This window comes from Cydia splendana, chromosome Z, assembly GCF_910591565.1.
Source record: "Cydia splendana chromosome Z, ilCydSple1.2, whole genome shotgun sequence".
NCBI classification, from domain to species: Eukaryota; Metazoa; Arthropoda; class Insecta; order Lepidoptera; family Tortricidae; genus Cydia; species Cydia splendana.
In genome coordinates this window covers 5,052,200-5,071,511 of record NC_085987.1, presented here as the reverse complement: position 1 = coordinate 5,071,511, position 19,312 = coordinate 5,052,200, and the positions used below count along the sequence as shown (strand labels likewise).

The 19,312-nt window shown below is 39.3% G+C and overlaps 1 protein-coding gene and 1 long non-coding RNA gene across 7 annotated transcripts in view; one reads left to right on the top strand and one right to left on the bottom strand.

Moving 5' to 3' along the window:
- LOC134804314 (uncharacterized) overlaps positions 1-19,312 on the top strand; it is a 538,216-nt gene that overhangs the window by 239,810 nt on the left and 279,094 nt on the right. The gene's annotated exons all lie outside the window — the stretch shown is intronic.
- LOC134804270 (rab GTPase-activating protein 1-like) overlaps positions 1-19,312 on the bottom strand; it is a 111,507-nt gene that overhangs the window by 11,475 nt on the left and 80,720 nt on the right. For all 5 annotated transcript variants that reach the window (XM_063777253.1, XM_063777254.1, XM_063777250.1 and 2 more), the window contains 10 exons: positions 18,568-18,715; positions 17,234-17,422; positions 15,281-15,406; positions 14,565-14,675; positions 12,775-12,905; positions 11,578-11,705; positions 10,708-10,811; positions 9,996-10,106; positions 1,521-1,581; positions 1,005-1,135 (listed from right to left, as the gene is read on the bottom strand). In XM_063777253.1, the coding sequence (XP_063633323.1) occupies positions 1,005-1,135; positions 1,521-1,581; positions 9,996-10,106; positions 10,708-10,811; positions 11,578-11,705; positions 12,775-12,905; positions 14,565-14,675; positions 15,281-15,406; positions 17,234-17,422; positions 18,568-18,715 (1,240 nt within the window). The remainder of the gene's footprint in view (positions 1-1,004; positions 1,136-1,520; positions 1,582-9,995; positions 10,107-10,707; positions 10,812-11,577; positions 11,706-12,774; positions 12,906-14,564; positions 14,676-15,280; positions 15,407-17,233; positions 17,423-18,567; positions 18,716-19,312) is intronic.

Below are 19,312 nucleotides of genomic sequence, written 5' to 3'. Positions count from 1 at the left end.
CGATTTGTGCAGAATCGACGCGGTTTATATGTATGTTGGAATATGTAGGAATATTAAAGCTACTTCACGTGGTTGCTACACTGTGCCTCGACTAAAGCCAGCTTGACTTGAGCCATCTCTAGCTCTAAGTCTCGCACGCGCTGCCTTAGTTGGGCTTCTGTGTCGCTGCAGCTTTCCCTTCTACATTTCTGGTAAAGACGATTGAAGGGACTCTCCTGTCTTTAGGATGACTGTGCAGAATTGACGCGGTTTATATGTATGTTGGAATATGGAGGTATATTAAAGCTACTTCACGTGGTTGCTACACTGTGCCTCGACTAAAGCCAGCTTGACTTGAGCCATCTCTAGCTCTAAGGCTCGCACGCGCTGCCTTAGTTGGGCTTCTGTGTCGCTGCAGCTTTCCCTTCTACATTTCTGGTAAAGACGATTGAAGGGACTCTCCTGTCTTTAGGATGACTGTGCAGAATTGACGCGGTTTATATGTATGTTGGAACATGGAGGTATATTAAAGCTACTTCACGTGGTTGCTACACTGTGCCTCGACTAAAGCCAGCTTGACTTGAGCCATCTCTAGCTCTAAGTCTCGCACGCGCTGCCTTAGTTGGGCTTCTGTGTCGCTGCAGCTTTCCCTTCTACATTTCTGGTAAAGACGATTGAAGGGACTCTCCTGTCTTTAGGATGACTGTGCAGAATCGACGCGGTTTATATGTATGTTGGAATATGGAGGTAAAATAAAATAAAAATAAATAAAAAGAGCTTTATTTCATTCCTTACATTACATATTATAGATGTCCATTTCTAATTTATTATGTGAATTTTTTTTTTTTTACTTTTTCGAAATAGATAGACACATGCATTACATAGATTTTCAATGAAATTAATGTTTTATCAATTATTTATGTCACGTAATTCTTATTTGATTAATTTAATATCTAATTAGATATTTATAAAATTTTAATGTTTATAAGAATGTGGAATATGTAGGTACATTAAAGCTACTTCACCTGGTTGCTACACTGCGCCTCGACTAAAGCCAGCTTGACTTGAGCTAGCTCTAGCTCTAAGTCTCGCACGCGTTGCCTTAGTTGGGCTTCTGTGTCGCTACTGCTTTCCTTGTCGCTTCCTTGTTCGGATTCTGCTTAACATAGAAACAAAGACGGTTAAGAATAGTATAGGGTAATTCGCTAGTAACTGGCCACCTGCCAATAACTGGCCACCCTAAACAAAAAATGAATTCTATTCACCCTATACATATACAGAATTCATTTCAGTATAAGGTTTCAATAACTGGCCAGCTTTCAATAATTAGCCACCTTCTACTGAAGTAAATTCTGTTTATAGGTGAATAGAATTCATTTTTAGTTTAGGGTGGTCAGTTACTAACAGGTGGCCAGTTACTGGTGAATTAACCTACTAAGTAAAATATGACGCTCTCACACATCATTACTGCCGTAGGCAGAGATTAAATAACTTTTTATTAGTGATTTAATAAAACGCGATGGAAATATTGGTGCTCTTACCTTCCTTGTTGTCTTTCTGCGCTATTTTAACGCTGCATGTGGTGCAGGCCTTGGTGTAATCCTAAAAGGTGAAAGATGTTCGTTGTAATTACTTTGAAATATATATTGATGTGATCAAAACATGTCAGTTACATGGCGCTCGGAAGAAACAAATAATTTAACTCGCCTGGCTCTACGGCCCATACTTTCATTATGCAACCACGTTAACCCTTTACCAGGCCGACATTTCAAAAATGACAATCGAATGTCAGTCTTACTGATCGAAAATAGAACACACGTTTGAAGTGCCGTATGTGGAAAATATATGTCCCTTAGGGCTCATTTAGACGATGCGAGAACTCGCCTGCAAGTTTAATTACATTGCGGGTTTTGATCGGTCGATTGAATTGGATGTAACCAACAGTCCGCACTGTAACTAAAACCGCATGCGAGTTCGCGCGCCGTCTAAATTAGCCCTTAGCCTGGTAAAGGCTTAGGTAAGTGAATAAATCACTGCAATTGTAGTCTATATTAAAAACGACTTCATTCAAGACACATTCGTTATTTAATAAGTTGAAGGAACTAAATTATTTATACACAACGAAAGTTTAAGTGCGATCAACGTTTTTGGTTTCCTCTCACATAAACCGCGCGGTGTCATCTCCCTCGCAGGTGCGATGCTAGACAGAGACAGCTGGTATACAGGCTGATCAATCCAAATGGGTCAGTATGGAGAAGTCAGAAACTATAAGAGATAGCGAAATCTGTTCTTAGGAACCATGGCTTCGATTTTAGATTTAATAATAATGCTATTCAATTTTTTTTTTTAAATCTATCATACATAACCGGGATTCGAACCTGGTCAATATTCTTGTTGTTTGTTTGTATGGCAACTTTTAAACGATGCGTGATAGGTGGGGGGTGCTCGACCAAATATAATAGAGGGCCCCGAGATAAAACAAACTACATAAAAAAAATCAAAATGGCCGACTTTTTTTTTAATTTTTTCAAGTTGATCTGAGCGCGCTAAGATTTGGCATACGGCGAGCCTGGGGGCCCAAGATTACCATGTCAAAAAATTTTTTTGGAAAAATCCAAAATGGCGGCGGACACGGGCAAAGTCAAATTTCCAAGTAGGTTAACCGAGCCCGAATGGCGAGCTTCAGGCCGGGAGGCCGAAGGCCGACCCCGGCTGAGGGCCGAAAGCCCGGTGCCTCCACCCCGACTCCCAAAAAGCGACTCCCAATAGGAAAAGTGTTGGGTCGTGTTTAAGCTCCAACTTCCCCCTCTCGTGTGACGCTTCGGCCCGCTGGCTTCGCTCATCAAGACAGTTGACTTGGTAGAACACTTGGAAGCACCACATTCACGCAGCTCGCCCAAGTAACACACAAGCAGGATAATAGAGTAAAATTATCATCTTATTCAAATTAAGATTGCATAAATTTTGTGTATAAGCGGTGGAAATTACTAAATTCGGAATAAGAAAATATGTGGGCCTAGTGGGGCCTAAATGCTGAATAAATTTTGCATAGTATTGGTTTTGCATATTAAAGCTGAATAATACTTATTTCTTACACAGTTAGTCAGACATTATTCAGCTTAAAGCATTTGTGGTTACTAAAAGCTGCATAATAGCAGCATTAGCACCAATTAGCTGTATATATTTTGTGTCGTGAGATATTAAGCAGACAATATTAAGAAAAATGTGATAGTGGCTACTAAATGCTGAAAAGAAGCGTCGGTGAAGACTTTGAACTGTATAAAAGCGGTTGCAGTTTCTGTTTTAATGCTAGTTTTTGATTAAAGGTGGACGCTATTACTGGAAGCTGTAATGAAATCCACATATTATTTGTTATTCAGTAGCTGCATATATGGGTTAGTTATGGCTTTTATAGACATAACGTCTGAATAATAAATACTAAAACAACACTTATACTTAAGTTATAGCGATTTTAGTACACATATACTATCTTTTCTTGCTAAAAGCTGCAAAATGAACGCAATGAGCAGCGCTATTCAAACTACTGCTTAGTATCAACAAATGCGCGGTGGAGAGGGTTCCGTAGCTTTATAAGTTTATACACGGTCAACAGTGCTACTTGAGCCTGTTTGCTTTGAGCTTGAGCGTGTTTTTATTTTATTTTGAACGCATCTTGCGTATTTATTCTTTAATCCAACCATTATTTAAAAAATCGAGGTTAGTTTTCTTAACAATTCTCTTCGATTGGTTATTTTACACAAGATGCATTGTCGTTTTAATGACGTAAAACAATTGCTAGCTACCATCGTAAACACTGTTAACTGACCATTTGCATACCTTACTGCAACGAGATAAAGTTTACCAATGGCCATTTAAGGTTGTTGCTAGTTTGCAAACAAGGTGGCAAATGCTAGTTATTGATATTGTTGCATTAAAAACTTGTAGACTGGACTGGGTATGTGAAAAATAAAATAATCACCCCCATTAAAATATAGCGAAATCGGTTCTCCTGTCGATTTTGAACGGACTGTTTTTAGGTTTCAAGTGGGTCTACTCATACCCATCCCACACTATACTCGTACTCATACCTAAACAATACTGCCCATACCAAACTATACTTGTACTCATACCCGTGATACCCGCTACTAATATACCCGCACCTTCGCACCTATACCATATTCATATTCATACCATACTCGTAACCACACCATACTCATACTATACACATCTTCGTACTCACTTCGTACATCTTTGCGTATACCTTTCCCTACTACATATTTGTCGGAACTGATAACGGAAAAAATAACTGTGTAGTCTGCCGTGCCCCCAGATTTATCATATAACTTAAATATTATATCGCGTTTATAATATTAGTAGGAAGTAGGATTGAATATTGCCCGTGTTACATACCTATAATGTTTCTCATCAAACTAGTGAGGATCTATGTGGTTTTTACCATTTGTGTATAGAACCCTAATATGCTTTAAGATTGCGAAAACAATTACTATTATACTGATGTTATTCAAAAGTTGTTGTTCTAAAACCATTATTATCTAACATGTTGCTTAGTAACGCGAATAATGTGAATGCCTATTCAGAAATTTAGCACATAATGGCTGTGGCAGCAGCTTATATTCAGCACAGTCGGACGCCATTACGGTTGCTCATATTCTAACCTCTAAAATTAAATAGGAATTTAAAATGAACTGAAAAACCCATTTATATTCATTTATAAAACTAGTTTTATCGTAGCATAACTTGTTAAAGTACATTTTCTATCACTAAAACATCTAAACACCGCAAAAAAATTACAAATTTAAAAGTGGAGTACTACATTTTCTATATTTACTTTCTAAACAGTGCATTATTTACGCGGCGCTTTAAAATTTTCAATAAAATGTATATATATATTAACAGTAAAGTCGCATGCGCAATGAAATTGATGTTATGTAAACATCAAATCAATATATGGGTAATGTCCTCCTTATTTTGTATTCACTTCAGACACTGCACTTTGACACGAGTTCACAAATTAAAATGGAAGACAAATCATACACAAATAGCTGAATATATTTTCTGTAACAATGCACTTTTGAACCAAAAGCTGCATAACGTGTGACTAACTGAGTCATTCTATACAAAGCTGGATAACTTTGGTTTAAAAGCGGTATAGAAGCTTTTGACAGCCTCTATACAAGTGTTATTCAGCGATTCAATGTGTGGGCACACACTTATACAGCTATTACATTACTGTTATTCAGTAATAAGCGGCGTGGGCTAGCCCACTTTGCGCCCAAACCTTCTGTATAACGTCTGTATAAGCGCTTATACGCTCTATTATTCAAACAATATTCAGCTACTTTTGTGTTACTTGGGCGGCCTTCGGCCTCGCGTTTTGGGAGTCGGGGTGGAGGCTCCGGGCCTTCGGCATTCCGCCGGGGTCGGCCTTCGGCCTCCCGGCCTGAAGCTCGCCCTTCGGCTTAACCTAAGTGGAAATGGTATGTTCAAAATGGTAGCCATTTTCCTGGATGCAAAGATTAATTCTTTTGGGTAACGAATGCAATATTGCATTTCGTATTTTTGTGGGGTTCATCTGTGTTAAGATATTTTCTAAGGCTGTTGTTAAATCTTCTACAGTGTCGTAATTTGATTTGTAAATTTCATCTTTGACATAACCCCATAAGAAATAATCAAGTGGCGTAATGTCAGGCGATCTTGCGGGCCATTTAGTGGGGCCGTTTGTACCAATCCAGTTACGTAGAAAATTATCATTGAGAAAGTTTTTGCCTATTTGACTATTGTGTGCGGGGGCTCCATCTTGTTGAAAATACAAATTTTCTATGTATTCCTGTGGCATTCCCAGTATGATTTCAACAAGGTCTTCTAAAATTTCGATGTATTTAAATCTGTCTAATCGCCCGTCATAAATTTTAAACATCAAAACTCTGTTATGTAAAAGTCCAACCCAACAGTTAAAGGAAAATCTTACTTGGTGTCGCCCTTCGTGGATCCGCAAGGGGTTTTGTCGTGACCAAAATTGGTGATTTTTGCGATTGTACATACCATTATTTGAAAACTGAGTCTCATCGGAAAATATTATAAACTCTAAGTGTCGATCTGCGTTTATTTTCTCCTTTAACCAGTTACAAAATTCGAGTCGTCTGATGTTATCACCTGGATGCAAGGCCTGAACCAAATGTGCATTGCGGTAACACTTGTACTTGTATTTTTTCAAAATATTTTGGATGGTACCGCAAGAAATGTCTGGGATATCGCGTACAGCGTCACGAATTGAAGCATCAGGAAATGCCTCAAAGTAAGTCAAAATGGTTATCTCAACATTAATATCACATTTTCGAGGTTTCTTCTGCTTTTTCCTTCTGAAACTGCCGCATATCTTCAAATTGTAAATAAGTTTTGTAACGGATACTTATTTCGGTACCAATGTAGTGTGCAATTTTTATCACTTTTAAAATAGGCTTCCAATAGATCTACTTGTTCTTCATTCGTTAAACGCATTTTACAAACATTAGTACACAGCACATAACACAATAATAATGTGAAACTTGTGAAAGTATTCTAAAATTAACACAACGCGGTTTTCAAAACGCTCGTTTGATTTAAAACACAACATTCATCCCAAGAAAACTAAAAGTTAATAAGTGTTCCATTTTCATATTTAAAAAAAGCGGGCACGCCCGCTGAACGAATGCGTTCTAGTTTTAAATAAACGCAATTTGTAATGCATGACCAGGCGTGGCTCACTCCGCGATTTCGTCGCTTTGCTACAGGTAGCTAAAAGTACATCCGTTCCACACCAATTTTGGTGGCTAGCCATAAGCCGCGCGTGGCGCTGTCGCCACATAGCGGCCATATCTGTCCTGCACCTCTAGCACATCTTGCATCCGCGACTTAGACCGCGACTCGAGTCGACATTCCCGCGGCTGTCAAATCTGTCGATTTCCGTAGCACAACTTGTACCCGCGACTGCAACAGCCGCGTAGAGAACTCAAAGTCGCGGCGCGACTCATCAGTGTTCCCCGATAGAATCAAAGTCTAAACATAAATGCTATTTACATGTGACAACACCGAATCGGAAACAGGGTTGCGCTATTTCATTCGTTCTTTGGTGGTAAAAAATCTAGTTAATTGTCGATGGTTAAGTTTTTCCTGTCAAAGTCAAGGAACTTTCAAATTTTGTCAACATTTAATTACGAGAAAAAATATGAAAAAAATGTAAGTAATAGAGCCTTATATACTAAATTTTGATAATATTCCTTAAAATATATATTGTTTTTTAATTTCTGTTTAATAAACCTTTTAAATAAAATATGTTTGTAAATAACTATAATTAATGGAATTGCTATTATTGGTTTTAGTTCTTATATTCCTGTTGTAAATTGTGTTTTTTTTTTCAGAATAAGTCCAGCATTATCCTAGACACGATTGATATCCCAGCACCCAAAGGAAAATATTGTTAACAGGAACGTGCCAACGGGCCCCGAAGTGGAGAGTCAGGAAAAGAAACACACTAGGCAAGCTTTTAGGTTTCAAACGCGGAGCTGTCCCCGTTTCTAAAGTCACTAAGATGTGAGAAGCGCTGAACACCACCGAGGAAGTGAACTATTATAATAACCATAATGGTTATGGCGTACCTATCTATAGTTCGTTTTTTTTAGCATTAGAAATAGGTAAACAATCTTGATGTGTCTTTTAATTGAAAAACACATTTTAAAAATAAGTTACGGCAAATATGTAACAATTATGAATCTAATACGATCATTTATATTTTTCTGCTTTCATAAGCAAATATTGTGCCAATAATGGATGGCATTTGTGTGTATGTGTACTGTGTAACTGTTTATGATTTGACAAATTGATATGAAAAGCTTATTTCATAGTCCTCGATGAAGCCACGACCATATTTTATTTTTTGTTTACAAACCAATTTTCTTTCCAGGGTGATATTTAATTGTCCTACGCCGCATGTCGAAGAAAAAGGAAGAGAGAAAATACTTTTCAAGGGTAAGAAAGAAGATTCTTACAATTTCTCTATTGTGGTTCTAGATGTTAATAATATATTAGGTTTAATAATAAGAAGTCGATATTGCAAGAATATATAAGGCAAAGCAATATATTATTAATTTAAATATTGTTTTTTTTTCACTCCTGTATTTTTTACCTGAAATGAAACAAAAATAAAGTAGGTAGGTACCTACAACTCCTAGAAGCCATGATTAGCTCCCCAAGGCCCACTTCATACTTAATGCTGACAGCAACGTATCATAGCATGATCGTATCAGACCCTGTCAAACATCTAGAACGCGGGTATGATCTAGAGGAGTTTCAATATGGTAGAGTAGACCATATTATTATGATAACCGTACCTATGCTACGCAGATTATGACATGAGCGTAACGACTCCTTCAAAATATTGTTGGTCGGGTCGGTCCAGTCACGTCACGGTATGGTGTTGGCAGGGGACGGAATGGTTTAGTGGGTGATGACTGATAATATTTCATACAAAGCATGATTTTGAGCCGGACATGATCCTGTTACAGCCACGTATTACATCATTCTGTTACAGTACGATGCAGCGGGCACAGGCCACATGTAGGTATGTTTTGTTGAAGTCGAGGAAGGTTCCAAACGGTACCTAAATAGTAAGAGTTTGTTGAAATTAGACATCTAACCGTGATCCTAAATACTACTACTAAGGCTTACTTAATAATAATAAGTTAACTACTTATACTAAATTACTTAATAAGTTGGATAGTTTGTTTTGAACATTTGTACCTACCCACCTCATCGGCTTCATTTATGTACAAGCAAGCGGGCTCCGTTGTTAGTTGTTAGGTTGATGAAAGTTTTGTGTAAGGAAGTCTTAGGATTATACTTTTACAAACTTACGAACCTGAATTGAAATTTAAAAAATCCTACATATGTACCTATTTACTTAATTGAGTACCTACAAGCTAGCTGTTTGAAATTAAAGTTGTAAACATGATGGGTGTGTTGTGGTACTTGTAGGTATCACCGTGCATAATCGATATAAGAGTGCGTAAAGCGCATTTAGTGATTGTTCCATACTTCCTTACCCCTAAGGGCAATAAGTAATTATACAAATTATATTATTACATAATATATGAAACTTGTTTTTAAATTATAATTATCATGAGTTCAGTTAAAAAAGTATTACAAGCAAACCACCCGCGAGAGCGAGTCGCGTTATAAAGTCGCGTAGACTTCGACTCGCGGATTGACATAAAGCCGAGAGAATATTTTGTCTCAAAATAGGCAGTTGTGCTACGGATTTTAGTTCAAAGTCGCGATCGTTGTCATTTTCTGACAGTGACACCTGATCGCGAGTTTGTCGCGGCTCTCGCGCGTGAGTTGTGCTGCCAACACGCGACAAGCCGCCAAGTCGCGCCGATCTGTCTCTTCTCGCGCCTGTCGCGGCCAGTTGTGCTAGAGGTGCTGATCGTAACAGACGCGTTTTGTTAGAGAGTGAGTCTTCTGTACCTAGTACTATTATTTATTCTGTGGCATGACATCGATGCAAATAAGATATGCATAAGTGGTCTATTCAGATAAATTAATGACAACATTTTGCAAATTATTTAAATTGTGGGCATTTCAGTCCAATGCTTACACAAGATTTCATAGCAAAATTTAGTCCTTATACTTTCAGGATCAATTATACAAACAAATACTACACGCGATTACATAAAGAATATTGACCAGGTTCGATTCCCGGTTATGTATGAGTTTAAAAAAAAAGTGTGAATGTCATTATTATTAAATCTAAAATCGACGCCATGGTTCCTAAGAACAGATTTCGCTATCTCTCATAGTTTCTGACTTCTCCATACTGTAACTTTTTTTTTAATTTTTTCAAGTTGGTCCTAGTGCGCTGAGATTTGGCATGCGGCGAGCCTGGGGGCCCAAGATTACCATATCAAAAAAAAAATTCTCTCTCCCTACTGACCCATTTGGATTGATCACCCTGTATATACCTGCATCTGGTGTAGCTGCTTGTCGAGCCGCGCGCATATGTCGCGGTAGTCGCGCGCTACGGCGGCGTGGTGGGCCGTCTCTTTCCGAGCAGCCTCGAACGAGGCGCGGCTCTGAAATAATACCACATTATCTTATCATATCTTTTATTACTGCAGAAGCCGGTGAGCCATTCTGGCCGAATACGGGAGTAGCCAGCCTAGGCAAAGGCGAGGTCGGACTATAATATGAGACACGCCTAAAAAAAATGCGCAAATAACCACAACAATAATCTCAAAGTTTAATAGTCTCATTTGATTTCTAACCTCAGCCCGTCGTTACAAACTCGAAGAGATCCCTCATAGGCAGTTCGCCTTTGTACTACTTATTATATGGTTCTATCTCCTGTAAAATATTTCTTATTCGTACAATAAAGTGTATGAAGGAAAGCCCATTTTCAGCCCCCTTAGGATTGATTTTGCAAAAAAAAAATTTTGCTTACTACACTTCTACAACCTCAGAAGAATATGTTTCACAGAAGCCCCTGCCTTCAACAGCCAAGGTTCTCACAAATATCTGAACACGCCTCTATTATAAAGGCGCTAGAGTGCGCGTTCAGATATTGTGAACACCTTGGCCGCTCCGATATATCTGATGGCGACTGTACACATGAACACTCTGTCGACGACACGTTCGCTATCTGGACACATAATACAGGGTGTAGTATAATTATACCTCAGCCAACTGCGTTTCGAGTGTCTCTTTCTCCTTCTGCAGCTGACTGTTGGTGGTCTTCAGCCGCTCCAGTTCATCGTTGAACTTCTCCTTCTCTGCCGCTTCTGATCAAACGGAAAACGTACTTCAGTGAAAAGTTAAACATATAAAAGACTCTACTCTCATGGCCTGGCCACGACATTGCGCGACTGGCTTCGGCTAAGGCGACAACCATAGGTTGCAGCGAGACACAGCGATCGGAGCTTTCGTTCGCATCTATGGTTGTCGCCTTAGCCGAAGCCGGTCGTGCATTGTCGTGGCCAGGCCGTCAGTCCTTATTAAATTTCAACAAATCTTTGGTAGATTCATGGCTCATCTACGAATATTCATTCCCATCCCCATTCTCAATAAACACACAAATACAAACTATTTCATACCGTGACAGAGTTTGAGTAGGTTTGATGGAATTATATTAGGGTATAAACTATGCAAGCTACGGTGGCACATAATAAAATCCTTAGAGCATTTAGTAACCGGAGATTCCTTTTTTGTGCGGGGCATTTTACAAAACAGTCTGCCGATTTTTGCGGGGGAGGGGCTCGTCAAATGTATGGCCAGTCAGATAAACGTCAGTCCATACAAAAGTATGCACAATTGTGCAAGGGGTTGACAGAGGGGTAAGCTCTTAAAGGCGACTCCAGATATTAAGCACAGTCAAGTTGGCGTAAATGGGTAACCCCCTTATTCATAAACGCGCTACAAACCTCAATTATCTTATAATCGTTTGTCTTTATCTGTCTTTTTGACTTATGTATTTATAAGAAAGGGATAAAAACTAAGTCACGCCCGTAAAGTTTTATGAATAAGGGGGTAAAACGTATTTGTTCGTACCTTTGACGAACTTCTCATACTCCTGCTGGTATTTCTGCAGCCGCCGTTGCGGCACCTTGATGCTGCACGCCAGTTTTATCACGTGAGACGTGGCTTCTTCGGAGCGGCATTTTTTCGGTAACGTTACTCTGTGATAACCAGCACTTTAATTAGGGTTTTGTTTTTTGTTGTTATAGGGACCGTGCGCGTTGGAGGGTCTGCCATCTTGTGGCCTGAATCGGAAACATATGTGCACATGTACATTGCCAAAGCAAGTGCTACAATCTACCGTTCTCGTCGGTACGTTTCCTTGTGCATAGTAGGTTCTGCCATCTTGTGGGCTACATCAGAAGCATAAACGACACATTTACGCCTCGCGCCAAAAATCTGACGGCTCCTATGCTGCCCCCTATAGTTCATGCACGGGGTCTATAAGACATATCATATGAAAGAAATGATTTAAAGTATTATTTGCAGGTTGCATTGAGTCAAAATATTTGAAGGTGTTACACCTACTTACAGACGTAGTGCATATTTTTCCATCGTATTTTCACTGTACGCACGAGTCTTGCTATTTCAGTCAGTCTCGGTACAAAAAGTACTGAGGTTGACTGAATTTAAGCACCATGACAAATACGAACGTTTCCGAGAAAATACGATGGAAAACAGTTATGCACTACATCTATAGTTTATAATTGAAACAATATATTTTTCACATCACGTAATCAGAAAATGGATTTTTCACATCACCTAATCAGAAAATGGATTTTTCTTCCCTGCTAGGAGGGATCAAAGTGGCACTTTTCTGTTCAACGACATTTCATTGCCAGTATAAAATATTAATATAATTAACTATGAACATCGTATGTACAGCCTGGCAAGAAAGAGTAGAAATTAAAAAGTGGCAACGCTGTAGTGTCAACACTAAGATTTTTTTATTTTCCTCATAGTTGATGTGAAAAGCAGTATGTGTCACACGGTATCAAAATTATTTCGTCTTGGGCGTTAACACTTGAATCCCTCATTACGCTCAGGATTCTACTTTAGAATCCATCGCTTCATTCAGGATTCAATGTACGCCCTTGACGGAAATATATCATTTTGATCCCTTGTAACACAAACTACTATAAACCTCGTTCTGTTTAATACAGTGTGAATAGTAGGCTAAAAGTTGTAGTATATGTTGCTAAGTTTAAGTGTATTGAGTTGGTCTGTTACCTGAAATATTTGAGTACGCCTTCGAAGTCATGTTGTAACAAGTCTCGGCGAGAGCGAGTCAGTAATGCCAGAGCCACTTGGAACAACGTGTTTATGCCTTGCAGGAGGAACACGTCTAGGATGTGGTACACCTGTAAAAGTAATTTTATTAGTAACATGATAACTTATACAGTGTCTTTGAATAGTAAATAAAACTATAGAACGACTCATAATGCCTTACGAATAAATAAATAAATGATAAAAGTTACAAAAATATGCCGTTGAAACTTTTTACCCGTACATAAAGGTCGCAGTCATTTTACCAACAATCTCAAGAACAATATTAATCTACTCACTAAAATACGATTTTCGGATTTTTCCCTAAATTTGTGCTGTAAGTCAATAATAGGGGGTATTACTGTAATGTTCTGTCGCCAGAGAGCAGCGCTAGTACATATTGTACATAAACCATAGAGTAATTTATACATACTACGCTTAGACAGTTTTTTTGAGAAGTTTTCACTATGACGTTGCTTCATCAAGACGGTTTGTTTACAGACAGGTTATCGCGAAACGCGAAAATTCGTTATCAGCTTCTCTATCGCTTGGATATGCAAGAGTGATAGAGAGCCATATAACGAAATTTAGTTTTTTGCGTTTTGCGGTAGGCCCGCAGTATGTGCTAGAGTCTGGCTACTGAAATATTACACAAATGTTTGGCGGGAAATTCAAAAAATCTTGGGCTGGTCACACTTTGTGTAGTAGTAATTATAGTTTTGATATTAGAAAATATTTTTGATTTTCTGTGCACACGTAAGGTACCTAAGGATATAAATTAAATATACGTTGACGTGCACTCAAAGTCAGCTCATATAATTTCTAACACTATGTAAAGTACAGTCAACGATAAACACATGTTAACACTTTCTCACTATATACCATTGTAACAAGGCGAAAAATGAAATGTAGTGTAAATAAGACCTAGCTGTGGCCTAGCTCGAAAATACCGTAATATTAATCCATCCCAAAAAAAAAAATACATAAATATTGCCAAATATGCTAAATGCTAAGTATTAAAATATTTATAGAGCACCAACCTCCTAATTTGTTTACATTTGCTTAGGAGTTGAAAACATTGCAGTTTTTCGTTATACAACGCTCCACGTCGACTTCGCACATTGTCGTAATTATTTACGAACTTAAATAATAGTTTGCGAACCTCACTCAGTATAGACTATATTAATATTATTTAAAATAAACCCCTTATAAACCGCAAACAATTTGAATGAATGACATAAATTGACAACTGACTTTTAGTTTTTTTTTTGTCATAGACAATTGGTGATACAACAACGAAATATCTGTCAACAATTTTTGGCTAGCCAGACTCTAGTGACGCTCTCCACGCAGAATTTTGCGTATATTCCCTATTAATACCACATTTGAGTCGCTTAACTTCAAACTTAGGTAAATCCATCTGTCAGATTGTGCGATTTTGGGATTAACACTTTCAGTGCCAAGCGCCCCATTTTCAATACAAAATGAACCCACGGGTCGAATGGATTTACACGAGTTTGAAGTTAAGCGACACATTTTATGTTTCTAGGTCAACAGTAAGTATTATTGGCGTACCAGTGTACACATGCAGCTTAAGGACCGTTTTTACTTACGAGAGGCAGCGAGAATCTAGCCGTGAACACAGTCAGGAACCACTGGGAGGCGAACATATGCGGCTAAACGCCGAGCTGCTGGAAATGGGCGCGGAGATCTGGCAGCTGCACCTGCGAGCACACACATCGAGTAACCCTTACCAGAGGCAGCGGGAATCTAGCCGTGAACACAGTCAGGAACCACTGGGAGGCGAACATGTGCGGCTCCACGCCGAGCTGCTGGAAATGGGCGCGGAGATCTGGCAGCTGCACCTGCGAGCACACACATTGAGTAAGACATACATTGAGTATAGTCTGTACCTTTAGGCATTTACATAAAAGTAAATAAACAATTTGTACATGTTCGGGTAGTAACATTTACCTATAGGTTAACCGACCAATTACAAAACCGCCTGGATCAGTCACTGAACGACCTGACTTTAACCTTTTTTACTTACATACTTATTAACTAACCGTTTATATTATAATATTCATTTAAGCTTGTAGGGGCATAACTCAATGACAATTTTTTAAAGAGCTGTCACAAATTTCAAGTTGTTGAGTGACTTAATTTCTACGGGCAAACACCCAATGTAACCTATGGCGGTGCATGTTGTGACTCGTCCGTACACCAAAAGAGATCGAGGTGTGCAAGATTTGTCTTTAACGTGTGTCAATTTTGTATGTAGTCAGTAAGAAATGCGACTGTGTACACGTTTGCCCCCCGCAAAAAAGGCAGAATGATATGTACGGCAAGATATCTCTTGGGCCCCTCCCTTCCGACACGTCAGAAGCCAGTGTTGCTTATACCTAGATTTATTTTCATTGTTCATGTAATTTTTTGTCCTCACTACGCCAAAACCAAGAGAGATGCCTACCTCCATAAGCCTATCCAGTTGATGGAGCCTCATGTAAAGTTCTTCGAACCCATCCTTGTACAGTTCCCGTAGACCGTAGCCGTACATGAGACGCACAAGGAGGCAGAAAGCTTGCTCTTCCGGCATCTACAAATACAAAACATTAACTTAACATTCCAACTTGTGACATAATTAAGGGTAGTATTCCACCTGTCTTGTTTCTTTGTCCAATGGGTATTTTGTCTCACATTTTGCTTAATGCGAGAGTGAGACGCAATAAAACTGGACCAAGATATCGGACAGATGGAATACCACCCTAAAGACAGACATGTAAGAACTGAAAGCACCAATCTCGTTTCGGAGTCGTATATCGTAACGAAAGCGTGCAGTAGCGAAAGTTAGCCGCGGCTGTTAGCTTCGTAACTAGGTAAGTTATTATAAAATAAACCTTATTGTTATATACTTAGATGTAACAACAGTGTATACAATCGCGGCCCAGGCGAAACGCAAGTGTAGCAATAGCGTGGCCGCGAAGAAGCTCAGTCCCTGGCAGTATCGAACTTCGGAGTCGTATATACAAGCGCGGCCCAGGCGAAACGCAAGTCCTCTAACAGGTCTCGATACAAGTTGTTGTAAAATGAACTCTATTGCTGTATACTTACGTGTAGCAATAGCGTGGCCGCTAAGAAGCTCAGTCCCTGGCAGTATCGAACTTCGGTGTCGTATATACAAGCGCGGCCCAGGCGAAACGCAAGTCCTAACAGTGGCCTATCCCACAAAACTTACAATTACAATTTTACAAGTGTCAAGTTACAAGTTTGTAATAATACAAATGTGCGTACCACAAAATATACAAGTAACAAATTTGTAGTGGAAAATTCTGACAAATATGTAAATTGTATCAACAAGTTTACAATTTATTGTATCACAAAACTTTACATATGCTACATATATTTTCCGGAAAATGTACAAATTTGTAGCTGACAATTGTTTTGTGCTACATTAAATTGTAGTACTAATTATACATATATGTAGAATTGTACCTACAAGTTAACAATTCTCTAAACGTGTGTCGCACCCTCTTGCTACAGTTGCTACTATACGAATAATAGAATAATTCGACATTAAGAGACCATATACATCTCTAAGTAATTGTATTAACGTTAGTTTGAATTGGTAGTTGCATTGCAGTTAGTTGTATTTTATAAAGTTGTTGATGTATAGTTATTATTTTTGCTTGTATGTAAATTCAATGTGGACGTGTCAAAGTGCCCTTGTTGCTAAATAAATGTAGAATTTTTGAATTTTGAATTAATCGTAAGACGTCCTAGGCCTTATAGAGAACGTATAAATTTATCTTTGACCATAACTGATTTTACATTTAATCAGCGGTTCAGAGTGAATAAATCTATCGTCGAATATTTACTACAGATTGTTGGTGGAAACCTTAGACATTCGACACGAAGAAATCATGCTTTTGATTCTAAACCACAGTTACTGACTGTTTTAAGATGGTTGGGGTCAGGATCCCAATATCACGTCACTGGCGATGCTCATGGTGTTACAAGTGGTTTAAAATGGTCAGTTTAGCTTGCAAATCCATTGTAATGTCAGTTGGTATGTAAATGCTCATAGATAGATCAGTAAAGCAAAACTACCTTCAACATTAAAGAAGCAAAATAAATTGTTACATATTTGTAGTTGTAACATTAGAATTGTATATTTACAAATCAACAATTCTACAATTATGTAGCTGTCGTGACATACCTTTATTCTTTGTGATACGCTTTCACAAAAATGACATATTTGTATACTGCAGACTTGTAACGAATACATATTTGTAATTATTGTGGTACATTTTATTGTTTACAATTTAACAATTTTGTCGAATTGTACACTTGTAAAGTTTTGTGGGATAGGGCACTGGTCTCGTTACAAGTTGTTGTAAAATCAACTCTATTGCTGTATACTTACGTGTAGCAATAGCGTGGCCGCTAAGAAGCTCAGTCCCTGGCAGTATCGAACTTCCGAGTCATAGATGGCGTAAGCGCGGCCCAGGCGTAGTAGCGAGTCCTGCCCGAGGCCTCCGGCCTCGCGGAAGAAGTCGTGGGCGGGGAAGGTGCGGGCTATGTCACGTTGGATCACCGCTTCCTCTTCGCATTCCTGGCAGAAAAATATACAATTTTAATCTCATAACTAGAACAACATCCAACAAAAGAGAATCAAGAAATAGAGGTATCCAAGACGATTTTATACGGTCTTCTTCTCTTCACAAGGTGTTGGGGCAAATACCGCAAAGTCATTATGATTACATCCATTCCTCTTCAAGTTCTTCTTCTACTGGCTGTAGAGTAGAGAAGCCAGAAAAGGGATTGCCCGTCAGGTTGTAGATGACAAAATGGCATCGAGGATTATAGAAATACGAGTCACCACGGATATGATGGTCGTTCTTGTCTACGTGACAGCGTGACGGTTATCCGTCACTTTCTATCCCGCGGTGTTAAAAAGTGACTGTTATTTTATCACGAGGATAAACCCATCCATAATACGCCTGCTGGAAATTATCGTATCATCGTCCACACTGTTAACTGACAATTCGTAAACCTTATTACAAATACATAAGGTCCACCGTTGGTTAGCAAATTTGCAGTTAGCATTAGCACCGTTGGTTAGCAAGTTTAAACTAGGTGGCACAGACAAGACATCCTGCAGACTGAGCATAGTAGCGCTACCCCCTCTGCCACAAATATACGGTAGTTTTACTCCATGTCAAGTGTCCACCTACTAGTCAAGTGTCTTTGTGTGACGCCCATGTCTTTGAAAGGACCAATCACGGCACGGGACTCGCTCACCTCGTCCCCCGCACCCCTGTATTTTTGGCAGCATCGGTTTCATGAAATAATTGCTCTAAGCTCCGTCTAGTCTAGAGGATTCCTACTATTCCTAGTCTATGCTAGGTAGGTACCTGACTTGTCTAGGGTGTTAGGACTAGTATTTAGACAGGGTACCTGACTGATGAGAATCCTGTAGGTCTCCATGAGCTTGTCGCCCTGCTCGACCTCGGCAAGCCGGAGCCACACCTCGCCACGGAGGGCCTCTGGGACCCCTTTGGTGACGAGGTTGTCTAGGGTGTTAGGGCTAGTATTTAGGCAGGGTACCTGACTGATCAGCGTCCTGTAGGTCTCCATGAGCTTGTCGCCCTGCTCGACCTCGGCAAGCCGGAGCCACACCTCGCCACGGAGCGCCTCTGGGACCCCTTCGGTGCCGAGGTTGTCTAGGGTGTTAGGACTAGTATTTAGGCAGGGTACCTGACTGATCAGCGTCCTGTAGGTCTCCATGAGCTTGTCGCACTGCTCGACCTCGGCAAGCCGGAGCCACACCTCGCCGCGAAGGGCCTCTGGGACCCCTTTGGTGCGGACGAGATTGTCTAGGGTTTTAGGGCGAGGTCCGGTCCAACTGTGAAATAAAGAACATCTTAGCGAATATTTCAGAATGTGCAGTATAGATATTAACCAAAAGTTATTGATAGTACAAGAGATGTAAAGTCTAAGAAAACATCGTACCCTCTTGTTCGATAGTAGAAATACATAGATCGCACCATATCGCTGGCCCAATATTACAGGGTTCTATGCTACATTTTTAAGATAGTTAAAATTCGACTTACTCGTAATGTCACCATGACAATGTTCAAATTTCAGTTCGATAAAAGTGAAACATACAACCGTGTAATATTGGGCCAGCGATATGTCTTGCTGTCACTGGATTGTCAAATGTCAACTTTTGGAAACCAAAATTACGCATAATGTTCCAAGCCGAACAGATTCTACATAGATCCGAAAAACTAATCCGAAGACCAGCTTTATCTTAAACTTTACAAATCTCATCATTCAATGAAGCTCAGGCCTAAGACTAGCTTAAAAAAATTATATTAAAGGAAAAATATAAAAAAAAACTACGCTTTCGGCAGGACTTGAACCCGCAACCTCTGCAATCCGTGCATTGCTTTTAACCAATTGATCTACGGTAGCCTACCAGAACCTTTCTACGCGAATA